This window comes from Aedes aegypti, chromosome 3 (genome assembly GCF_002204515.2).
Source record: "Aedes aegypti strain LVP_AGWG chromosome 3, AaegL5.0 Primary Assembly, whole genome shotgun sequence".
NCBI classification, from domain to species: Eukaryota; Metazoa; Arthropoda; class Insecta; order Diptera; family Culicidae; genus Aedes; species Aedes aegypti.
The window spans coordinates 53,490,476-53,508,278 of record NC_035109.1 but is presented as its reverse complement, the minus strand read 5'-3'; the positions used below and the strand labels follow the sequence as shown (position 1 = coordinate 53,508,278).

Here is a 17,803-nt window from a genome sequence, read left to right as displayed (position 1 = left end):
GAATTTCATTCGGAAATTACTTTGGAATTTCCTTCCGTATTTCCCCTAGAATATTCTTCGAAATTGTCTCTGGAATTTCTTTCGGGATTTTCTCTGGAATTTCCTTCAGAATTTTCTCTAGAATTTCTTTCAGAATTTCCTCTGGAATTTCCTCTAGAATTTCCTGCGAAATTTCCTCTGGAATTTCCTGAGAAATTTCGTCTGGAATTTCCTTCGGAACTTTCTCTGGAATTTCTTTCGGAATTTCCACTGGAATTTCCTTCGGAATTTCCACTGGAATTTCCTTCGGAATTTCCACTGGAATTTCCTTCGGAATTTCCACTGGAATTTCCTTCGGAATTTCCACTGGAATTTCCTTCGTAATTCCCTCTGGAATTTCCGTTGGAATTTCCTTCAGTATTTCCTCTAGAATTTCCTTCAGAATTTTCTGTAGAATTTCCTTTGGAATTCGCAAAACTAAATTGGAAAGGTCACGAGGCTCAATGCTTGATCTCTGAGATGAGTGCATCTGAAATCACGAAGTAGCAAGCGGATTTTGTATGAGACGAGGACTCCAAACTGGTTCAGCTTAGTGAAGTGTTGCATTCCGAATGAAAATCACGCAAAACTTTTCAAAAGACCTTTCTAACAATGAGAGGCTTTCTAGAAAACTCTTTTGTTGTTAACTAAGTTACCTTTACATTTTTCGTCGAACATTACGCAAATATTATGTAGTAGTCCACACCATAATCTTTCGGTCTGTAGATATTAAGGTTGAAATTTTTACAATGATACCATAATTAAGGAAAGTGGACGAGACTTTTTCGAGAAATCATGGTTTCAAACTATACGAAAAATGATGCACCCTAATGGAAAATAAGAGAAACTCCCTAATGAAATATGTTAACAGTATCCTACGATGATGTCGCATATCAAATGGAACTAGAGGCGCATGAATTCAGAGGAATTTAAAGCCTCTCTAAACAAAAATATCACGAATCTAATGAAGGAAATGCCCTACGATGATGAAAGAGGTGATAAAATACTATTGTTTTTAATATCCCATTCAAATTATGATTTTTCGACAGAAAAGCCCACCCGAATGGAAAATAAGTGAACCACCCTAATAAAATACCACATATTAAATGTAGAAAATGGCTGACGATAATGTGAGAGATGTTCCAATACTATTGTCTTCAATATTCAATTAAAATTCTATTTTTTATTTTTTTTTTATTTTTTAACAAAAAGGACCACTCTAATGCAAAGTAAATGAACCACCCTAATGAAATATCACATATCATATGTTTTCAGTGGCCAACAATCATATAGGATATGTTTCAATACTATTGCCTTGAATTTCTCAGCAATTGAATTCAAATCGTTCATTTCAAATTCAATTCTCTCCCCCAACTCAAAAATTTACTAAGTCCCAAAAGGTCGATTTAAAAAAAAAAAAAATTTTCCAAATAACACCAGATCTCGACGTTTCATGCATTTCTAAGACATCTGGCATCAAAAAAAAAATTTCGATTTCGGAAATTTCCCCCTTTGGAGATTTTTCATGGGTCAAAAAAGCCAAACTTTGACCGCTTTGGGGGTCCACTTAATGAAGTCCGATTGAGCTCAAATTTTGCATGGGGACTTTTTTCGAGGAGACAAAACTTTTGAGCCCTACCTTTTTTTGAAATTCGAAAAATCGATTTTCATTGGCACCCTAATGAACATGATTAAAAGCTCAATAGGTATTTTATAAAATCCAAATTCAACAATGATATATCACCCGAGCAGTTAATCCTAGTAGACACAGTATGGTCAAAAGTACAATGCCAAACTTGTCAAATCTACAATGTTTCTAGTCATAAATACTACAACTCTAGTTAAATAAACAGAATATATTTTCTTGTGTAGTGATGTTGACTATGTTTTAGTAGAGTTAACAGATTAATGTAGTCGGTTGAAAATCGTTGGTGCAGCTCTTAATTTTACCATGGATTCAGTAGTTTTTACAATAAAATTCCTTTCAGTATACCGAACTGTTCAGCCACAGAAAAACCCCTAGAACAAATCGCGATTAAAATCATAGTCGCTAGGACATGTATGCCCAATTCTAAAATCACTGTGGCGGTAGTGTGTAAACATCAAACACGAACAAAAAGATACGAGCGCTGCGGGTGGCCGATTGACCACCTACCATATATTCGAATCAGCCGTTAAAAAGATGGTCAATGGACAGTGATGAGAGTGCGACGTCTGTTTATCTGTCATTAAGGGCTCAAAAATCCATCATTCAATCATCAGCAATCATCAAAAATGAAAAACCATTTTTTTCGTTCAGATTTAAAGAAATCCTAATAAAAATCTATCATCGCAATCCAGATTGCAAGTGTAATGTAATGATAGATTTTCTTGAACATTGCTTAAATTTTGAACAAAAAAAAACTGGTTTAGAAAATTTGTAAAACGGTGATGGTCATTTTCCTCTTAATCAATGATCAAGGCGTAGGCCGTCATTGAAATTTGTATGCGACATCGATGATTGCGGCTATTTCATCTCAGGATTGAAAATCAAGAAAATCAGTTGCTAAAGTGGTAAATGTATGTAATCGCTCATAGTGATACTTTTCTGGATAAATATCAACTATGGTGAATGAGTTTTATTACTTTGAAATTGCGAGCTGTAAAATCAACATGGCTGCTCAAAGGGCTACTTAGCGTGAATGATTGTGGAAATGTTCTCAACGCCATGATGTATGCATTGACTGTGTCATACACTTGAAAATGTCTGGCTTTCGACATGATTTATTTTGTATTCATAATATTTGTAATCTTGATCAACTTAACGCTCTGAAATAAACACCAATCGTTTGCATGAAGAAACGATGAAATAAACGATTGTGCACGTTCAAACAAACAAACAAACAAACAAACAAACAAACAAACAAACAAACAAACAAACAAACAAACACACAACTTTTGTTAGAATTTTGTTATATTTTTCTTTTAATGATCTACTGTGCACTTTGGAAATATTCATCTATGTTTTTTTCACAATAAAAATCAGTGAACAGTTTATACTTTAATATTTATTGGCCGAATCGTAACTCTATTTACAAAATTGATGACATTTTTTCATAAGGTTTACATTACATCAACAAGTAACATCAGGATAACTTGATATAGTTTAGTAGCTGATTCTAGGCATTGAGAGTGACTGCAGAGTGTCGTATACGACTCTTAACATATTGACTACGGACAAATTTAACTTTAACTTTACCAGTTTGTGTTCACCTTAACTTTTTCAGTACATAATATGTTTTAATGGAGTGAACCTGTATTCAATAATTCGTTGTGAATCAAAACTATCATTGTTCATTTTGTGCCATAAGCCGGCTATCCGTATTCGTATGCAACTGTCTTTATATCTTCTTACAAACTATCAGTATTTGAAATCGTCACGTGGAGGCGCATGGTGTATCAGTAATTTACAGTTTGATTTTACAGTCTACTCTAATTGTTTTGTTTCGATTTTCCACAATTATAAACTATTCGTAAACCTTTCATATTGAATGCTTCAATATGAACAGTTTGACATTTCTACATTACAATTTTATGTCACAAGCCCACGGGCATGGTTCTTAGATGTATTCGTAGAACATGATCCAGTAGGCGGTGTTGAGAAGCGTGAACAGCAGCGGGAAGAAAACCCTGGAGAAACGATCGATGTTGATCGCCCGCCTCAGCCGTATTTGTGCCGGGGTGAGTTTCGGAATGGCCGATGCCGGTTTGCACGGTGGAGGCGGAATAGTTTGAATGTGCGGTACTGGCGAGAGCAGCAGGGTGCTTTCCTAAAATTGAAATCAATAGTAAGGGTAACTGCTTTCGACCAAATTTGGCCAAATGTTCATTCACTTGAAATATGATAAAAGCCCAATTATTGTACCCATCGAATCACCTCAAAATTTGATAAAAGACCACAGTTTTGTTCACTTTCTTGAATTTATATCTTCGAAACTATTAAACATATACACTTAGATTATGGACTTCAATTAATCAATAGCGAATCTTTAAAACAGTTTTATCTTTTTGGGTCTATCAAATTTACAATCATGGGGGGTGATCCCATGGGTCGAAGGGTGGTAGACAAATTCGGCTTTGGTGCTTGATCTACCTGTCTCTGAAACGTGTTCACGGTTGTGGTTTCACTGTTCTCCAGCGATTTGCTGTTCCGTTTTCCGTTTTTACCACCGGGGGCATTGAAGTCAAAGAACCGATCCATCTTGGGTGGTGGATGTGGCTTCGGGTTCGGAGGGTCGGAGTCTCCGAGGACGATGTTCACCAGGCAGTACTCCATCAGGGCCATGAACACGAACACCGTACAGACGGACATGAAGGCGTCCACCGCCTTAAGGTAAGATACTGGCGGAAGGGATGCTTGAGACTTGGCATGTTGCGTGGACAGGGTCAGGAGCGAAGTAACTCCGAGCGTTACACGGGCTGGAGCCGCTTCCGGTTTGATCCAAAACGAGACCCACTGAAAAAGATAGAGTTTGCAGATATTAGGTTCGAGAGGCTTATCAACCCTTTTTATGTATTGTGTGGTCAACTTGATCCTTTTAATTATGGATTGAAACATTTTTTGGTGCAACAATTTGTGAGTTTTTTTTTATATGCGCATGGTTTTAATTTTTCATATATCATGAAAGCTACTTTTCTTACAAATAATACCTTGTCTGTTCCTTGATCTTCTTTTTTCTGGCATTACGTCCCCATTGGGACAGAGCTTGATTTTCAGCTTATGAGCACTTCCACAGTTTTTAACTGAGAGATTAGTGTGCCAATGACCATTTTTGCATGCGTATATCGTGTGGCAGGTACGAAGATACTCTATGTCCTGGAAAGTCGAGAAAATTTCCAACCAGAAAAGATCCTCGACCGGTGGGATTCGAACCCACGACCCTCAGCTTGGTCTTGTTGAATAGCTGCGCGTTTACCGCTACGGCTATCTGGGCCCCTCCTGGGTCTGTTCCTTGATATAGATCCCCAATTCAAATCGCTTAAACTTTTCGAAATTGGAACAGATTCTCGATTTTTCAAATGGCTTAGTAAATAAATTTGGATTAGAGGAAGCTGGGCCAAAAGTTCGACCTAAGTGATACAATCAATATTTAAGCATAATCATGAACATTGATGACCTTTTCATAAGTAGTTTCTATTCCATGATTGACAGGAATAATCAAAATTGCACAGGGAACCAACAGAAGTACCTTGTGAGCAGCGTACCATCTTCAATGTACAATTTCGAGGAGTCCATACTTAGTAATGTCAATGACGGCGTCGGCCACTTCCTTACGGTCATCGAGGAAGGTAAGGAATGTTAGTGTGGTGTACTCCACACTGGAGACCGAGATCATCTCTGCATCGCCATGGTTTTCACAAGAAGGAATTTTGTTAGTGGGAGTGATAAAAGTTACATGATCAGGATTAAGTCTGGTAAGTGATGCGATTCATGTAGCCTCAATTTAAAAGTTATTTATCAGTACGTCGACATTTTAAATGTCAAACTATTCAAAATTTATGTTATCACAAGCATGAAACGAACTCACCAGTTAATAATCCATCCTCGACTGAAGTCACAATCTCGGCATCAACATGCAAAAGCTGTGATATAAAATGACTCCGTTAGTGTGCGATAACGAACTATTACAGTATGCCCATATTAACTTTAAATTTAGCGAAATTTGTCTGATCGTCCTAAAAAAATATCAACAAAATTTCACGTTATCACCTATTTTTGAGAAAAAAAAAATGCTTTTTTTTAGTGTAAAATGCTTTCATCGCAAAGATATTGAACTCAATGACTGCATGATAAAATTTGAAGATATTCTTCAAATTTCTCTCTAGTTAGAAGAAAGTAGCAGATAAAAATTATGTCCAAAGCGAAAAACGAAGTCTGAACAGTTTAAAGACGTTTATCTAAAATCATCAGCGTGTGTAAAGCTTTGTACTAGTCATTTCAAAGTATGTCGTTATGCTCCTGTTACGCGGCGCTGTCGTCAGAATATAGGAGCTTCAATTTTGCCGCTTTTTACACTTTGGCGCTAGTGTCACAATCAGAAATTGCCACTTGTCGCTAGCGTTGGTTTGTGTGCCAATGTATGTTTACGTTCGCTAGTGCCATCGTGTGGTCAAAACGAGTTTGTATGTCGCGCTGCCTGCGTTGGCGGCGCTGATGATTGACTCTAACCTTTACACATGATTTTGATGGAATTTTGTTCGAGCCTCCATGTCTGTTCTCTGTTAATTTTAGGTAATTCGCAATATACGACTCGCACCTTTGCCCCGCTGATTCAAACTTTGGCCAAAAATGCTTTCCAAGGATTTCTGCAAAATAAACAAGTTATCACAATTCTTTCTTCACTAAGTTATGCATTTTCATAATAACTTTAACTGAGTTGAACAAGATGAAACAGTGAAAGCAAAAAGTTCTTCGCAAAATGGGTCTAGTACTGTAATTTTAAAACTGTTGGCGCGTTAACCGTGGCCAACTCCGGTCGGGTCGGGGTGGACTGTATTTTTCGGAATGAAAGGAACAACACCACTGATTCTGCTAGTCCACTGTATACTTTATTGCACTACACTACACTACACTGTTCACTAGTTACACTACTGTTCACTATACTTTCACTTTACTTCACTTGGATCGGTATAAACTTCGCGGCGGTAGAAACAAGACTCGTTCGACTACGCAAAGGGATCGTGCATTTATAGCACCGCGCCACGTGATCTAGAAGCACGTGGAAGCTTCTAGAATCACGTGGAATAGTCGCGATGCGCATAGCTCGGTCACTCACTCGTGGAAGGGAACTCACGTGATCATTCGGTAACTCACGGAGTTCATTCGCTCACTGTGAAAACTCTCGACCACAGAGGCGTCGGTAGGGTGGGTCGTATAAGGGGCTGCAATCGGATGTATTTTAAATCGCACATGTTTACGGCACGTTCCGTACGGAACATATTCCCCCCGGTTGACACGCAGTTTCAACAGTATGGTTTCGGGTTTGTGGTTCTCCATGGTCATTCTCTTCGGCGAGCGGAATCTGGGTCGGATACGGCGAAGTCGTATCTCTGTCGCACTGATCTTACTAGGTCGATATTGGACGGGATTCGGTGAGCGGGATTTTCGATCGGAGAGGGTTTCAGCTGAGTGGACATCCTGTCGACTGGGTCTGGTTTCCTTGGAGTTGGTCGGTATCTTTCTTATGGTATGCTGCTCAATCGCTGGAAAGCTCGGACGATGTACGGTGGAATGCGATGTGTTGGCAACTTGGTGGCTCGGTGTCGGTTCATCTTTCTGTCGGTCATATTGGTAGAAGTCTAACTCGTTACTCTTAGATTGGAATTGTCGCTGCTCTGGACTGTTGTTGCTTGGTGACTGCTGTGTGGTTGTTGAATTCGCAATCTGTTGGATGTTCGATCTGTCTCCAGTGCGTTGGTCGGTAGGATCGGTTTGAGTATCGTGCTCTTTATATTGTCTCTTGATCATTGGCCTTGGATGTTGGATTTGGCATTGTCGTGGTTGGAAGGAAACCTCTGCTGTTATTTTGAAGTCCATCGGATGGCTCCTCGTGGATGCGTGGTTCGGTAGTTCGTTGTTATCCTGCGGGTTTTCGCAATCCATCTTTTTTGGCTTCTCTACTACGGGTGCTAGGAAGTAAAGCTTCGTCCAGTCGGCGCGATATACTTGGACAGTGGGGATCGGGTCGTTAGACGGTTGTAGTTGTGGAGTCGGACATCCAGCGGGACTCTTTTCTTGGGCGATTATCAAATCTTCAATCGTCGAGCGTAGAAAAAAGTATCGGTCATCGAAGTCGGCGAATACTTCCTCCTGACGTTGCAGAGCGGTGTCTGGAACGGTCGTTATCACCTTGCTATGCACGGCGCAGAACTCGGCGTAGGCGTCCTCAATGTTTTTTAAATACGTCCTGAGTCGCGGTAGGCTCACCGGATCTTTGGCGGCAGCAAGTGCGCTTTGCACTCGCTCTAGCTTCAGGCTCACGTGCGTTTGGAGGCGTGATAGCGACGAAAGCTCGTTCAACATGGTCGGATCAACGGTTGTTTTCCAATCGGTGTTTCGGGCGATCATAGCGGCGTCCTGATCATTCGGCTCAGTAGCGGATCTCATTTTCGGCATGCAATTCTGCTGCATAGCGTCTCCTGATGGAATTCGGAACGCCATGGCGTTGGGATTCGTGTCGGGTCGAAACAGTCACTCTGAGCAGGGATTCTTCGACGTTTGGCGGGTGTCGAACAAACACGGTGACGGATGCACGTCCTGGTCCAAGCACCACGCAGACGTGTCGAATGGTCGGGTTACGGTTCCTCCTATTGCAACACGCTTTGAGAAAGTGTCACAAAACGTATCGGTGATTCGTATTGGGCAGCGGTCGGGTCGGGGTGGACTGTATTTTTCGGAATGAAAGGAACAACACCACTGATTCTGCTAGTCCACTGTATACTTTATTGCACTACACTACACTACACTGTTCACTAGTTACACTACTGTTCACTATACTTTCACTTTACTTCACTTGGATCGGTATAAACTTCGCGGCGGTAGAAACAAGACTCGTTCGACTACGCAAAGGGATCGTGTATTTATAGCACCGCGCCACGTGATCTAGAAGCACGTGGAAGCTTCTAGAATCACGTGGAATAGTCGCGATGCGCATAGCTCGGTCACTCACTCGTGGAAGGGAACTCACGTGATCATTCGGTAACTCACGGAGTTCATTCGCTCACTGTGAAAACTCTCGACCACAGAGGCGTCGGTAGGGTGGGTCGTATAAGGGGCTGCAATCGGATGTATTTTAAATCGCACATGTTTACGGCACGTTCCGTACGGAACAAAAACTATTTCTCATCAATCTGCACATGGTCGTCCTTAGCCATGTATGAGAAATTCTGATCATAGTAGGTTGTACTGAGCAATTGTCACAATTTTTCAAACCACAGTCCGGGTAGCATCATTATTCGAAAGTGATTCCGATTCTGATGTTACGATTAATATTGAGTCGGTAGCGGAAGTGGCCCTGGATGATCTCCTACCGGAGAAACAAATTTAGAATTTCTGAAGGCACCATCACCAGCTGATTACACAGGGCAATGCTTTCGTCGATCGTCCGCGTCTCTACTGGCAGATTCTGAGATAGATATTTGTATTCTGAAGTGTCTTGGAGGATGGGAATCTTCAACTGTTGCTGGAAAATGCGTCGAAATTTACTTACAACAATAAAATAATGATAATTACACAAATTCTAAAAACGGAAATTCATGGACCTCTTCGTTTTTCTAAGAAAGATAGTTATATAAATCACATGTGCTTCATGATAAAAAACAGTCTATTACGATGAGAAATTGCAAAAAAAAAAAAATTTTTTTGGAATTCCTAAATAGACACATGAGGGCATCAAAAATCATATCGAGATTCGTTCACCACAATTTTTAAATTTCTGAAAATTGTTGTGTGTTGAAAAGGTGTTACGCAAATCAAATCAGATATGTAATGACCCTTACAACACTGAATCATTCACGTAGCGGAATTTGGGGCAAGTGTGCCACCTTAAGCAAATTGTTCTCTAACTTTGCCTAAAGCTTATAAAATCTACCAATTTAGCCTCATGATGTTAGTTTCACATCTTTTTATAACCACTGTGCCATTTAAATAGGAAATAATTCAAAAAAGTATTAGTTTTGGAGCTTCTCAAATATCATCCAAAGTAACATAATTGTCGACACTATAGGGCAAGTGTGCCACCCATATGGGGCAAGACGGCCACCGAATGAACATCGCATGAAATTCTGCTTGTAATGAAATTTTATTTATTTCCTATTATTATTACTTACAATGCAGACGCTAATCGATAATTTAAAAAACAATTTAAAGTTTACTGTAATAAGGGAATGATTTATAACAAGGTTCAAAACATGCGTAACTCCCTAATACTCAATTCGAATAACTCAAATGGTTATTTTTGTCTCCATTCAATACAATATATGTATTACCCTTATATTACTGTGATTATGAATACTATTAAACTTGATCAGCACTAGATAACGGTAAACTATTGTTGTAGATATGTAAAACGGTACCTAATAAGCCGAAAAACATGTTATTTTTGAGTACTTTGACAAAAAATCACTTTGGGAGCAACAATGTCTGCTATTCCCCTACTATACTTCAGAAACTACTAACGGTGCCTCATTTTGGTTTATCATTATGATTTTGTTGATGATGTTTACATTTTTATAAATATCACTCCAACAATTTTTGTCTACCAAATAGGTGGCACACTTGCCCCAAAAAGTACACATTTCAACCAGAATGTATTTCGTATGTAAAAATGAATATTTTTTCGTTCAAATGCCACAATAACTTACACATTAGAATTGTTTCATGATGTATTGCGATTTTTTTCACCACTTAGACTTTAGTGATCTGAATTTCGTCTTTTTCAGATTTCGCCTTCGATTTCGCTGCCCCTTTTCGATCACCGCCGCCCATGCAATTATCCTGATGTTCATGACAGTTTTCTCCGGCCGGCTTAGTGTTTACCATTTTCTCTTTGTTCTCGACTCACCAGCTGGTCTTGTTTACACAACAAAACCAGCTGGTCCTCCGATGTTTACAGTCATCGTCATTGTTCTCATTGAGCTCTCGCCGAGCGGTGTCACGAACACATGCGCAAATTTGCTGGTTGAAAATACTGCCGTTTGATTTTGCTGGGAACAGCTGATCTTTGTTTATATTTTCCACCAGCAATCTTTAAGTAGTGTTGGTGTCATGTAACGTGTATGTACACGAGCGCAGAAACCACTATGAACCAGCTGGTTGTGTTCTCGTGTCAAAACCAGCTGATAGTGACTGAAATCAAGGACGAAAGGTAAATGGTGTTTGAAAATGTACTATGAGTACATTATTGGCAGCTTCTCAATTTCGTCATGAAAGTCTAATCATTTGTGAAAATCACAATAGAATACGTTAGAAAAATCTGTTAATAATTTACCTTTCACTATGCTATTTAGAAACAACGAAATCTTATAAAAATCCACTCAAATTTGGTTGTTTTTGCACAAGTCGATGTAAATACGTTAAAAATACAGCAATTTTCATCATATTTTGATCTTTGAATTGTGAACTATAAGGGAACATATTGTTAAGCTCAAAGAGAAAATATATATTGTAGTTTTTATAAAAAGCAGGGGTGGCACACTTGCCCCAAAGTCCGCTAGGCCGATTCATAATAGATCGGCGTAATAAAAACAGCCTGCTACGATAAGAAATTGCAGAAATTGCACCTCCTCTACAATCCACTTAAATTTCACGAAGTTATCACGATTTGAATTGGGGGTTTACATGACTCCTTGGCACAGACAACGCAAATCTTTTTAACACAGATTGTGGTTACACAAAATGGTTTGCAATCTTACCGACATGATGACGATCAAACAGGTTGGAATGTACGTGTGGAAAAGGTAGTAGCCCAGACGTCGCTTCAGGACAAAGACCACTTCAAGGCAGGTGAAGTTACCCGTCGAGTAGACCTGAGTGCAGTCCGCGGTGTTGTTCTTCACCAGCGCTAGCTGAGGCAGCTCGATGTGCTCGTCTACGACTAGGGGGACCTCCGGGTCCCATTGGAAGATCATATCGTCCGTTGTGTGTGACACTGAAAATGATGAATCCTTAATTACTGTAATACTCTTCATAGAAGTTATAAGAAATACTTACAACTTTCCATCTGCAGCTTACACTCCTGCGTGTCGTGTGGATAGATGAGAAAGTTCATCGCACAGGACAGTCTCAGGGTCAGCTTGACCATGTACAGGATCGTTTTGTCCTTGTACAGCCACATGTAGTGGTTGGGAATGGTCATCGTTTGGAACGTGACCGATTTGGCGTTCTTGAAGAACGAGTCCGGCCGCCACATGTTCTTGAGCCACTCGACCTCCAGCAGCCGGTACTCGGAGGTCATGTTCTCCGGCAGCCTCAGCCGGTGGTCCTTCCAGGTCTGTGCGAAAAATATGTCCGCCGCGTACGTCATCGACGTTTCGTCGATCGAGTCAAGACCCATGACCGTCACGTGGAACAGGACCGTTGTGGGCTGACCGTCCTTCTTGGGCGGGCGCATTTTGTCGTACAGCTTTGGGTCTTCCGGAAGGATGTCATTGAAGGTGAGGCTGGTTCTGCGGAAGGTGAATAATGTTTAAAGCGGTAAATCTCATTAACTTTCATCTTTGAAACTCACTGGTAGCTCTCTCCGGCGATGCCTGTGATACATACTGTCAGTAGTGTTAACAATAGCGATAAACCATAATCTAAGAGCATGACCTGATGGAAAGATACCATAGAGAAGAAAGGGTTACCCAAACGCAATTAGATAGAAGGATAAAGTTCTCCGTGTGCTGATCGAGATACATCGCGTACCACTCCATGAGTTCATATTCTCAAGCCGTCCCCTCCCAGGATCAAAAGGTCAAATATAGAACTGCCGATGTGGCATAATTCACAAGCAGTGTAGTCAAGAACCGAACGTGAAGCATAATGAGTCAAGCATGGGGACAAAAAAGACGAACAACGATTAACGTCATAATTCGAAAGGCCCTCCAGAGCTATTATTGGGGCTCATCAAACCGATGCAGGGAACCAGCATCGGGGGGAGGGTAAAGGTTTTCAAGTGAAGCACCCTTCGCCGGGGTGTTCCATTCAAGCGTAATGAATTATGCAAGGATATTCTGAATGTAGTACAACGGAATCGGAAAACGGGAGGAGGCTTTAAAAGTGAAAGAAGAATGTGAAATAGGGATGTGCGGAAAGAATTTGGAAACGTCCATCAAAATCGAATTTAAACCTGCCTTTTACATGGTAGCACCTAGCGTTGGGCGATTTTGAATCGATGTTCCGAAAATCGATGTTTTCATTCCGATTAATCGATTTTTTGAATCGATGTTTGGGGTTACCAAAATCGGGTGAATCGATTTTCTTCTTTCGATTTTTTGATTCGATTCATTTTTGTGAAACCAATCAATTTTCCTTAACGAGTTGATGAAAAACAAACAGCATTCTATATCCGCCATAAAGTATTTAGTAGGGGAAATCAGGGTAAAACCGACACTGTGGGTAAGCTCGACACCCTTTGATTTTTCATGTTTTGAGCAGATTTTCATGCAGTTTCCACTACGCTCTATCTTAACTTGTGAAATGTTGTGTTTCGAATGACATTACAACTGACTCTACCAATAAACTGCCAAAATAAACAACAAAATCATATTGGATAACATAGAATCAACAGCAGTTGCAATATTTCGTTGTTATTCTTTAACTATTTTACATGTGAAATTTTTAAAATATCATTATTTGTCTGCGTCTACATCATCATTTACTATTATTACGTTAATACAACATGAAGGAGAAATTAATTTTTGGTTTTTCGACAGCTGAAAACGCTATTGAAAAATAAATGTCCACTCGGGGTAAGATCGACACTTTCATTTGGGGTAAAACCGACACCTTTCTTTGCTTCATAATCTAACTTCAGGGAATCTTTCTAATCGGAAGACTATCTCTGTAGTTTACGTGAGTCTTTATTTTCGAATTCCAGTGAAGTTCACGGATGGCGAACTTGTTAACATGTAAAATATGACACTATATGACTTGCCACAGACTATCATTAAGTTAAAAAAATATATTTCTATGTTATCACGTTTTAACTTATTTGATGAAGAAAATTTTTTCATTTAAAATTGAAGAATTAATAGAATTTTATGCAAGCAAAAAAAATATTTTCATATAAATCAATCTTATTGTTTATTTGCAAACCATGAGGTCGACAGTTTTTATTATCTTAAAATAATTACACTTCATTGTTTTGTTAAAATAAAACAGTATTTGTTTGCACAACCAAACATTCGCTACCACTTCATCTTCGTAAGCATTCCATGAACACGAATTAATAATGCCCATGTGTATTCACCCCAACTTTATAATCTTAGCATGGGACATTTGAAATTTTCACATATATTTAGTGGATCTTTGGCCTCTCCTCAATAATTTACGTAATATGTGAATAATCCTTTGGAGGAAGGGGTCATAAATGTCGAAAGTCATGTTAAAAGCATTCTTTTGAATATGCATTGTGATGGCGATGTTCACAACGTATGAATTCTACTCAAAGTGGATGTGTCGGTTTTACCCCAACAGGGTGTCGATCTTACCCGCACTCTCAATTGTCTCAGCTAAAAATGATGAAATATCAATTTGATTTAAATCAATATATAATCCTTATATATCATCCAGCGATTGCAAGGATTGATAGATTTATAACCAATATGTGATTCTACAACAATTTTAGGTTCGTTTAACAAGCGAAAGTACACAAATTTTATCAATAAGCTTAGGGTGTCGGTTTTACCCCGAATTCCCCTATGTTCTATTGAATTTAAAACTGTTTTGATTGAAAGATTTTGAAAGCGAAAGCAAATGAATTTGGTCTTACTTAAAATATAATGAATTTCAATTTGAATTCGATTCGAATCGATTCAAGAACATCGATGCAAAAGATTCGATTAAATCGGTGAATCGATTTGACAGCCTAAATTTGAATCGATTCAGTAACATCGATGTTAGGGACAAATTTGCCCAACGCTGTTAGCACCGATTTTCGACGAACGATATTTTAATTCGAATTGGAACGATAAGCTGAATAATTATTGGAATAAATCTATACTCTCATGTGTTCCATCAAACATTAAAATAAGTGACCGAAGGGTCAAACTACTATTGATGTATAATAAATTTTGTGAAATTGTGATTTCGGATAATTAAGCGTTTTTGCAACAGCTTTCGCACACGCATTTTTTATGGAAACGCCATTTTATATAAATAAAAAATAAGTGAATCGATCTAGATTACTTATAGGGGGAGATCCTCTAGTGTACCGGACATCTCAGTAGTTAAAATGTAAATTAAGATATGTGATTAGTAGGCGGTTCTAAGCTACTTGAACATTTATTTGGATTAATTGAGTTAAACTTTGCTTTTAAGATGTGTATCAAAAACGGCTTCATATATGAATAAAAACATCCGCTGTTGTACTGAAAGTTGTTTTTTGCTTCCATATATTGCAAAGTTTCTACCGAATATCGTCAAAAACAAACTTTGAAATACCAGTTTTAAAATAGCAAAGATATTCTGCAGAAAATCTCTTTGACCAAAACTGGGGGAAAGTAGATGCAAAACCATTTTTTTCTATAGGTAGTTTCTTTTGAAGCGGCTCTAATTGATTTCGCAATTTCAAAATATGATTGTTTTCAATAAAACACACAAGAGTTTTATCACTAATATCACATATATAGAAGCATTAATAATTGCGTTCAAATATAAGGCGACACATCGATTTATTGCAGTTTCCAAACATTCGTTATACGTGAAAAATGCATCTATTTTTCAAAGATGTGTTATTAAAACGAACATTACTCTCTGCTATGGCTACCTTTTCTTCTAATACATTATCTTAGGATTTCTCCATATTCCAACAATGTCCGGTATTGGGTGCTGTCCGGTACTGGGGGATCTGCCCCTAATATTCTTTAACCAATTACTCTTCTTTAAAATTTCAACTCAAACTTGTTTTAAATTTGTTTTATAACCTCTGTCAGGGTTTTTCCAATACAGTGGAATTCTGTTTTCGGCAACAAAATTCAAATTTTCAGTTGCCAAAAACGTAACCGTGACAAAATCGGATCCCATTTTTTCCAATTTCAAGAATATTATTTGGACGTTATTACATCATCATTATGGATCCAAATGATGGCCAGACTTCCAAATGGTCCATTTCGAAGCAATTCCTAAGTAACATTAGTAGCTGAACAACAGTTTAGTCAGCTGAAGTATGATTGAGAGTGATTTGTTCAACTTTTGTTCAGCAAAAATGTTTGTTGGGTTGTCCTTAGGAAAGGGCTATGCTATTAATTTATAGACCTGTCATGTTAATTGTGACAGACGCTTCACACACTTTTGATTACTGAAGCATCTTCAATGATGTTCTATAAGCTTTATATATACTTTTTTTTATACATATGTATACTATATAGGCGGTTTTTTGAAGTTTGTGTCACGTTTATTTACCTCGTCACGAGTTTTTTTTCCGTTTCGGCTTGTGAAAATTAGATTCGGCGGAAAGTGCTATGCCACGAGCAAATGTTCTGTGGGAACATGTTTTTCAAAGCAATAAAAGTGTTTTTTTTTTCAGACATTAGCGGTGTTTGTTTTTTTTTATTCGATTTGCTCGCGTTTTACTCGAGAGTGCTCTGTGATAGCTCCAGCAATTTAATTCGATTCGCGCAACTCGTTTCTCCTGTGTGTGTTAAACGTGTTGATATAAAAATTGAATTGATAAGGCAATCCATGAGACAGCTGTGATCAGCTGGTTTTTTGTTTACCATGAGCTTTTGACGTTTCGTGATCGGAGTGACCGTTCGATTACAAAGGAAAATATTAAGCTCCGATAACACTTACATGTTTTGTTTACCCTTCAATTTCAGTTGCATGCACACTTTTAGCTGTCAGTCCTATCGCGGAAAGTCTTCATGGATAGCCTTATTATAAACTACAGTTCTTTGCCGATTTTTCGTGCGTTGCGTGCATTTTGATAGCAGACGTATACGGTTCACGTTATTGTTCATTGTTAGAGGAGCGACTGATTGCAGTTTCGAAAAAGGAATTTGGTGAGTTTGTTCTGATCAGCAGCGCATGATCACAATGCAAAAATATCAACCATTTGTCGGCCAGAACGTTTACCGAACGTATCCTATGGCACTACCCTTTCCATCAACATTCCACAACATCCCGTAACACCTATGAGAGGTCGTAGAGTTCTCTGCATCTTTCTTAAGTAGGTGTTCAATCAATCATCCTTTCCCATTCCCCAGCTTTCGCAAGGACGTGGCCAGGACAGCTCTCGACTATTGGAGGATGCGTCAATCTTGTCTAAGAGTTAGAGGTTAGTCCCAAATTTCTGACTTTGGTAACGGACGGGAAGGAGGCAACCCTCATACAATGGTCTAGGACTGTACCACCTACGAATTTGTGCGAAATGCTTAATGCTAATGCTAATGCTAATATGTATACTATATAGGCCATGTAAAAACAATAATCGCATAAGTGACTTTATTCTAGAATTGGACAATTCCATAAAATAGTGAAAACATACAAAAATACAATACTGTTCATTAGAAACGTATTTACAAAAAAGTTCTAGGTGTTACAAAACATAATGATTTTTCTAATTCAATGAGCATAACTTATCATAACAGTTTAAGTTCAAGCGTTAAATTTTACAATGACGGGGTTAGTGGTCTAATGGTTATCTCTTATGCTGCCAAATTTGACAATATTCGAACAATTGAAACAGCCTCTTCAAAATTATGTTCTTTGCATAGTATGGTATCATATATAAAATGATTTATTACAATCAAAAGGGCATATATAAACAGCTGAAATCAATCTGAATATACAAAAACTATAATGTTTATCGAAACAGAATATTGATTAAGCATTCATTTGGATTTTCCACAGAAATATGGATGAAAAATTCCCCTAGAAATAATTGAAGTGATACTCAAGATGCGACCCACAAGTCGCTTGAGCACCCAGGATTCTTAACTGTGGCCCACTATTTCTTAGAATAGGCGGCATCCATTTATTACGTAACGCTAAAATTGGAAATTTTCGACTCCCTCCCCCCCTCCGTAACGCTTTTTGTATGGA

At 38.6% G+C, this 17,803-nt stretch overlaps 1 protein-coding gene across 1 annotated transcript in view; it reads right to left on the bottom strand.

Annotated features, from left to right (window-relative positions):
* Nucleotides 1–3,050: 3,050 nt before the first annotated feature.
* The window catches only part of LOC5576018 (glycine receptor subunit alpha-3), a 32,938-nt gene continuing 18,185 nt past the window's right edge, over nt 3,051–17,803 (bottom strand). The window contains exons 2-6 of the mRNA XM_021852483.1: nt 12,285–12,367; nt 11,768–12,222; nt 11,470–11,705; nt 4,151–4,513; nt 3,051–3,827 (exon numbers count right to left, since the gene is read on the bottom strand). Of these exons, the coding sequence (XP_021708175.1) occupies nt 3,618–3,827; nt 4,151–4,513; nt 11,470–11,705; nt 11,768–12,222; nt 12,285–12,364 (1,344 nt within the window). The 5' untranslated portion in view covers nt 12,365–12,367 and the 3' untranslated portion in view covers nt 3,051–3,617. The remainder of the gene's footprint in view (nt 3,828–4,150; nt 4,514–11,469; nt 11,706–11,767; nt 12,223–12,284; nt 12,368–17,803) is intronic.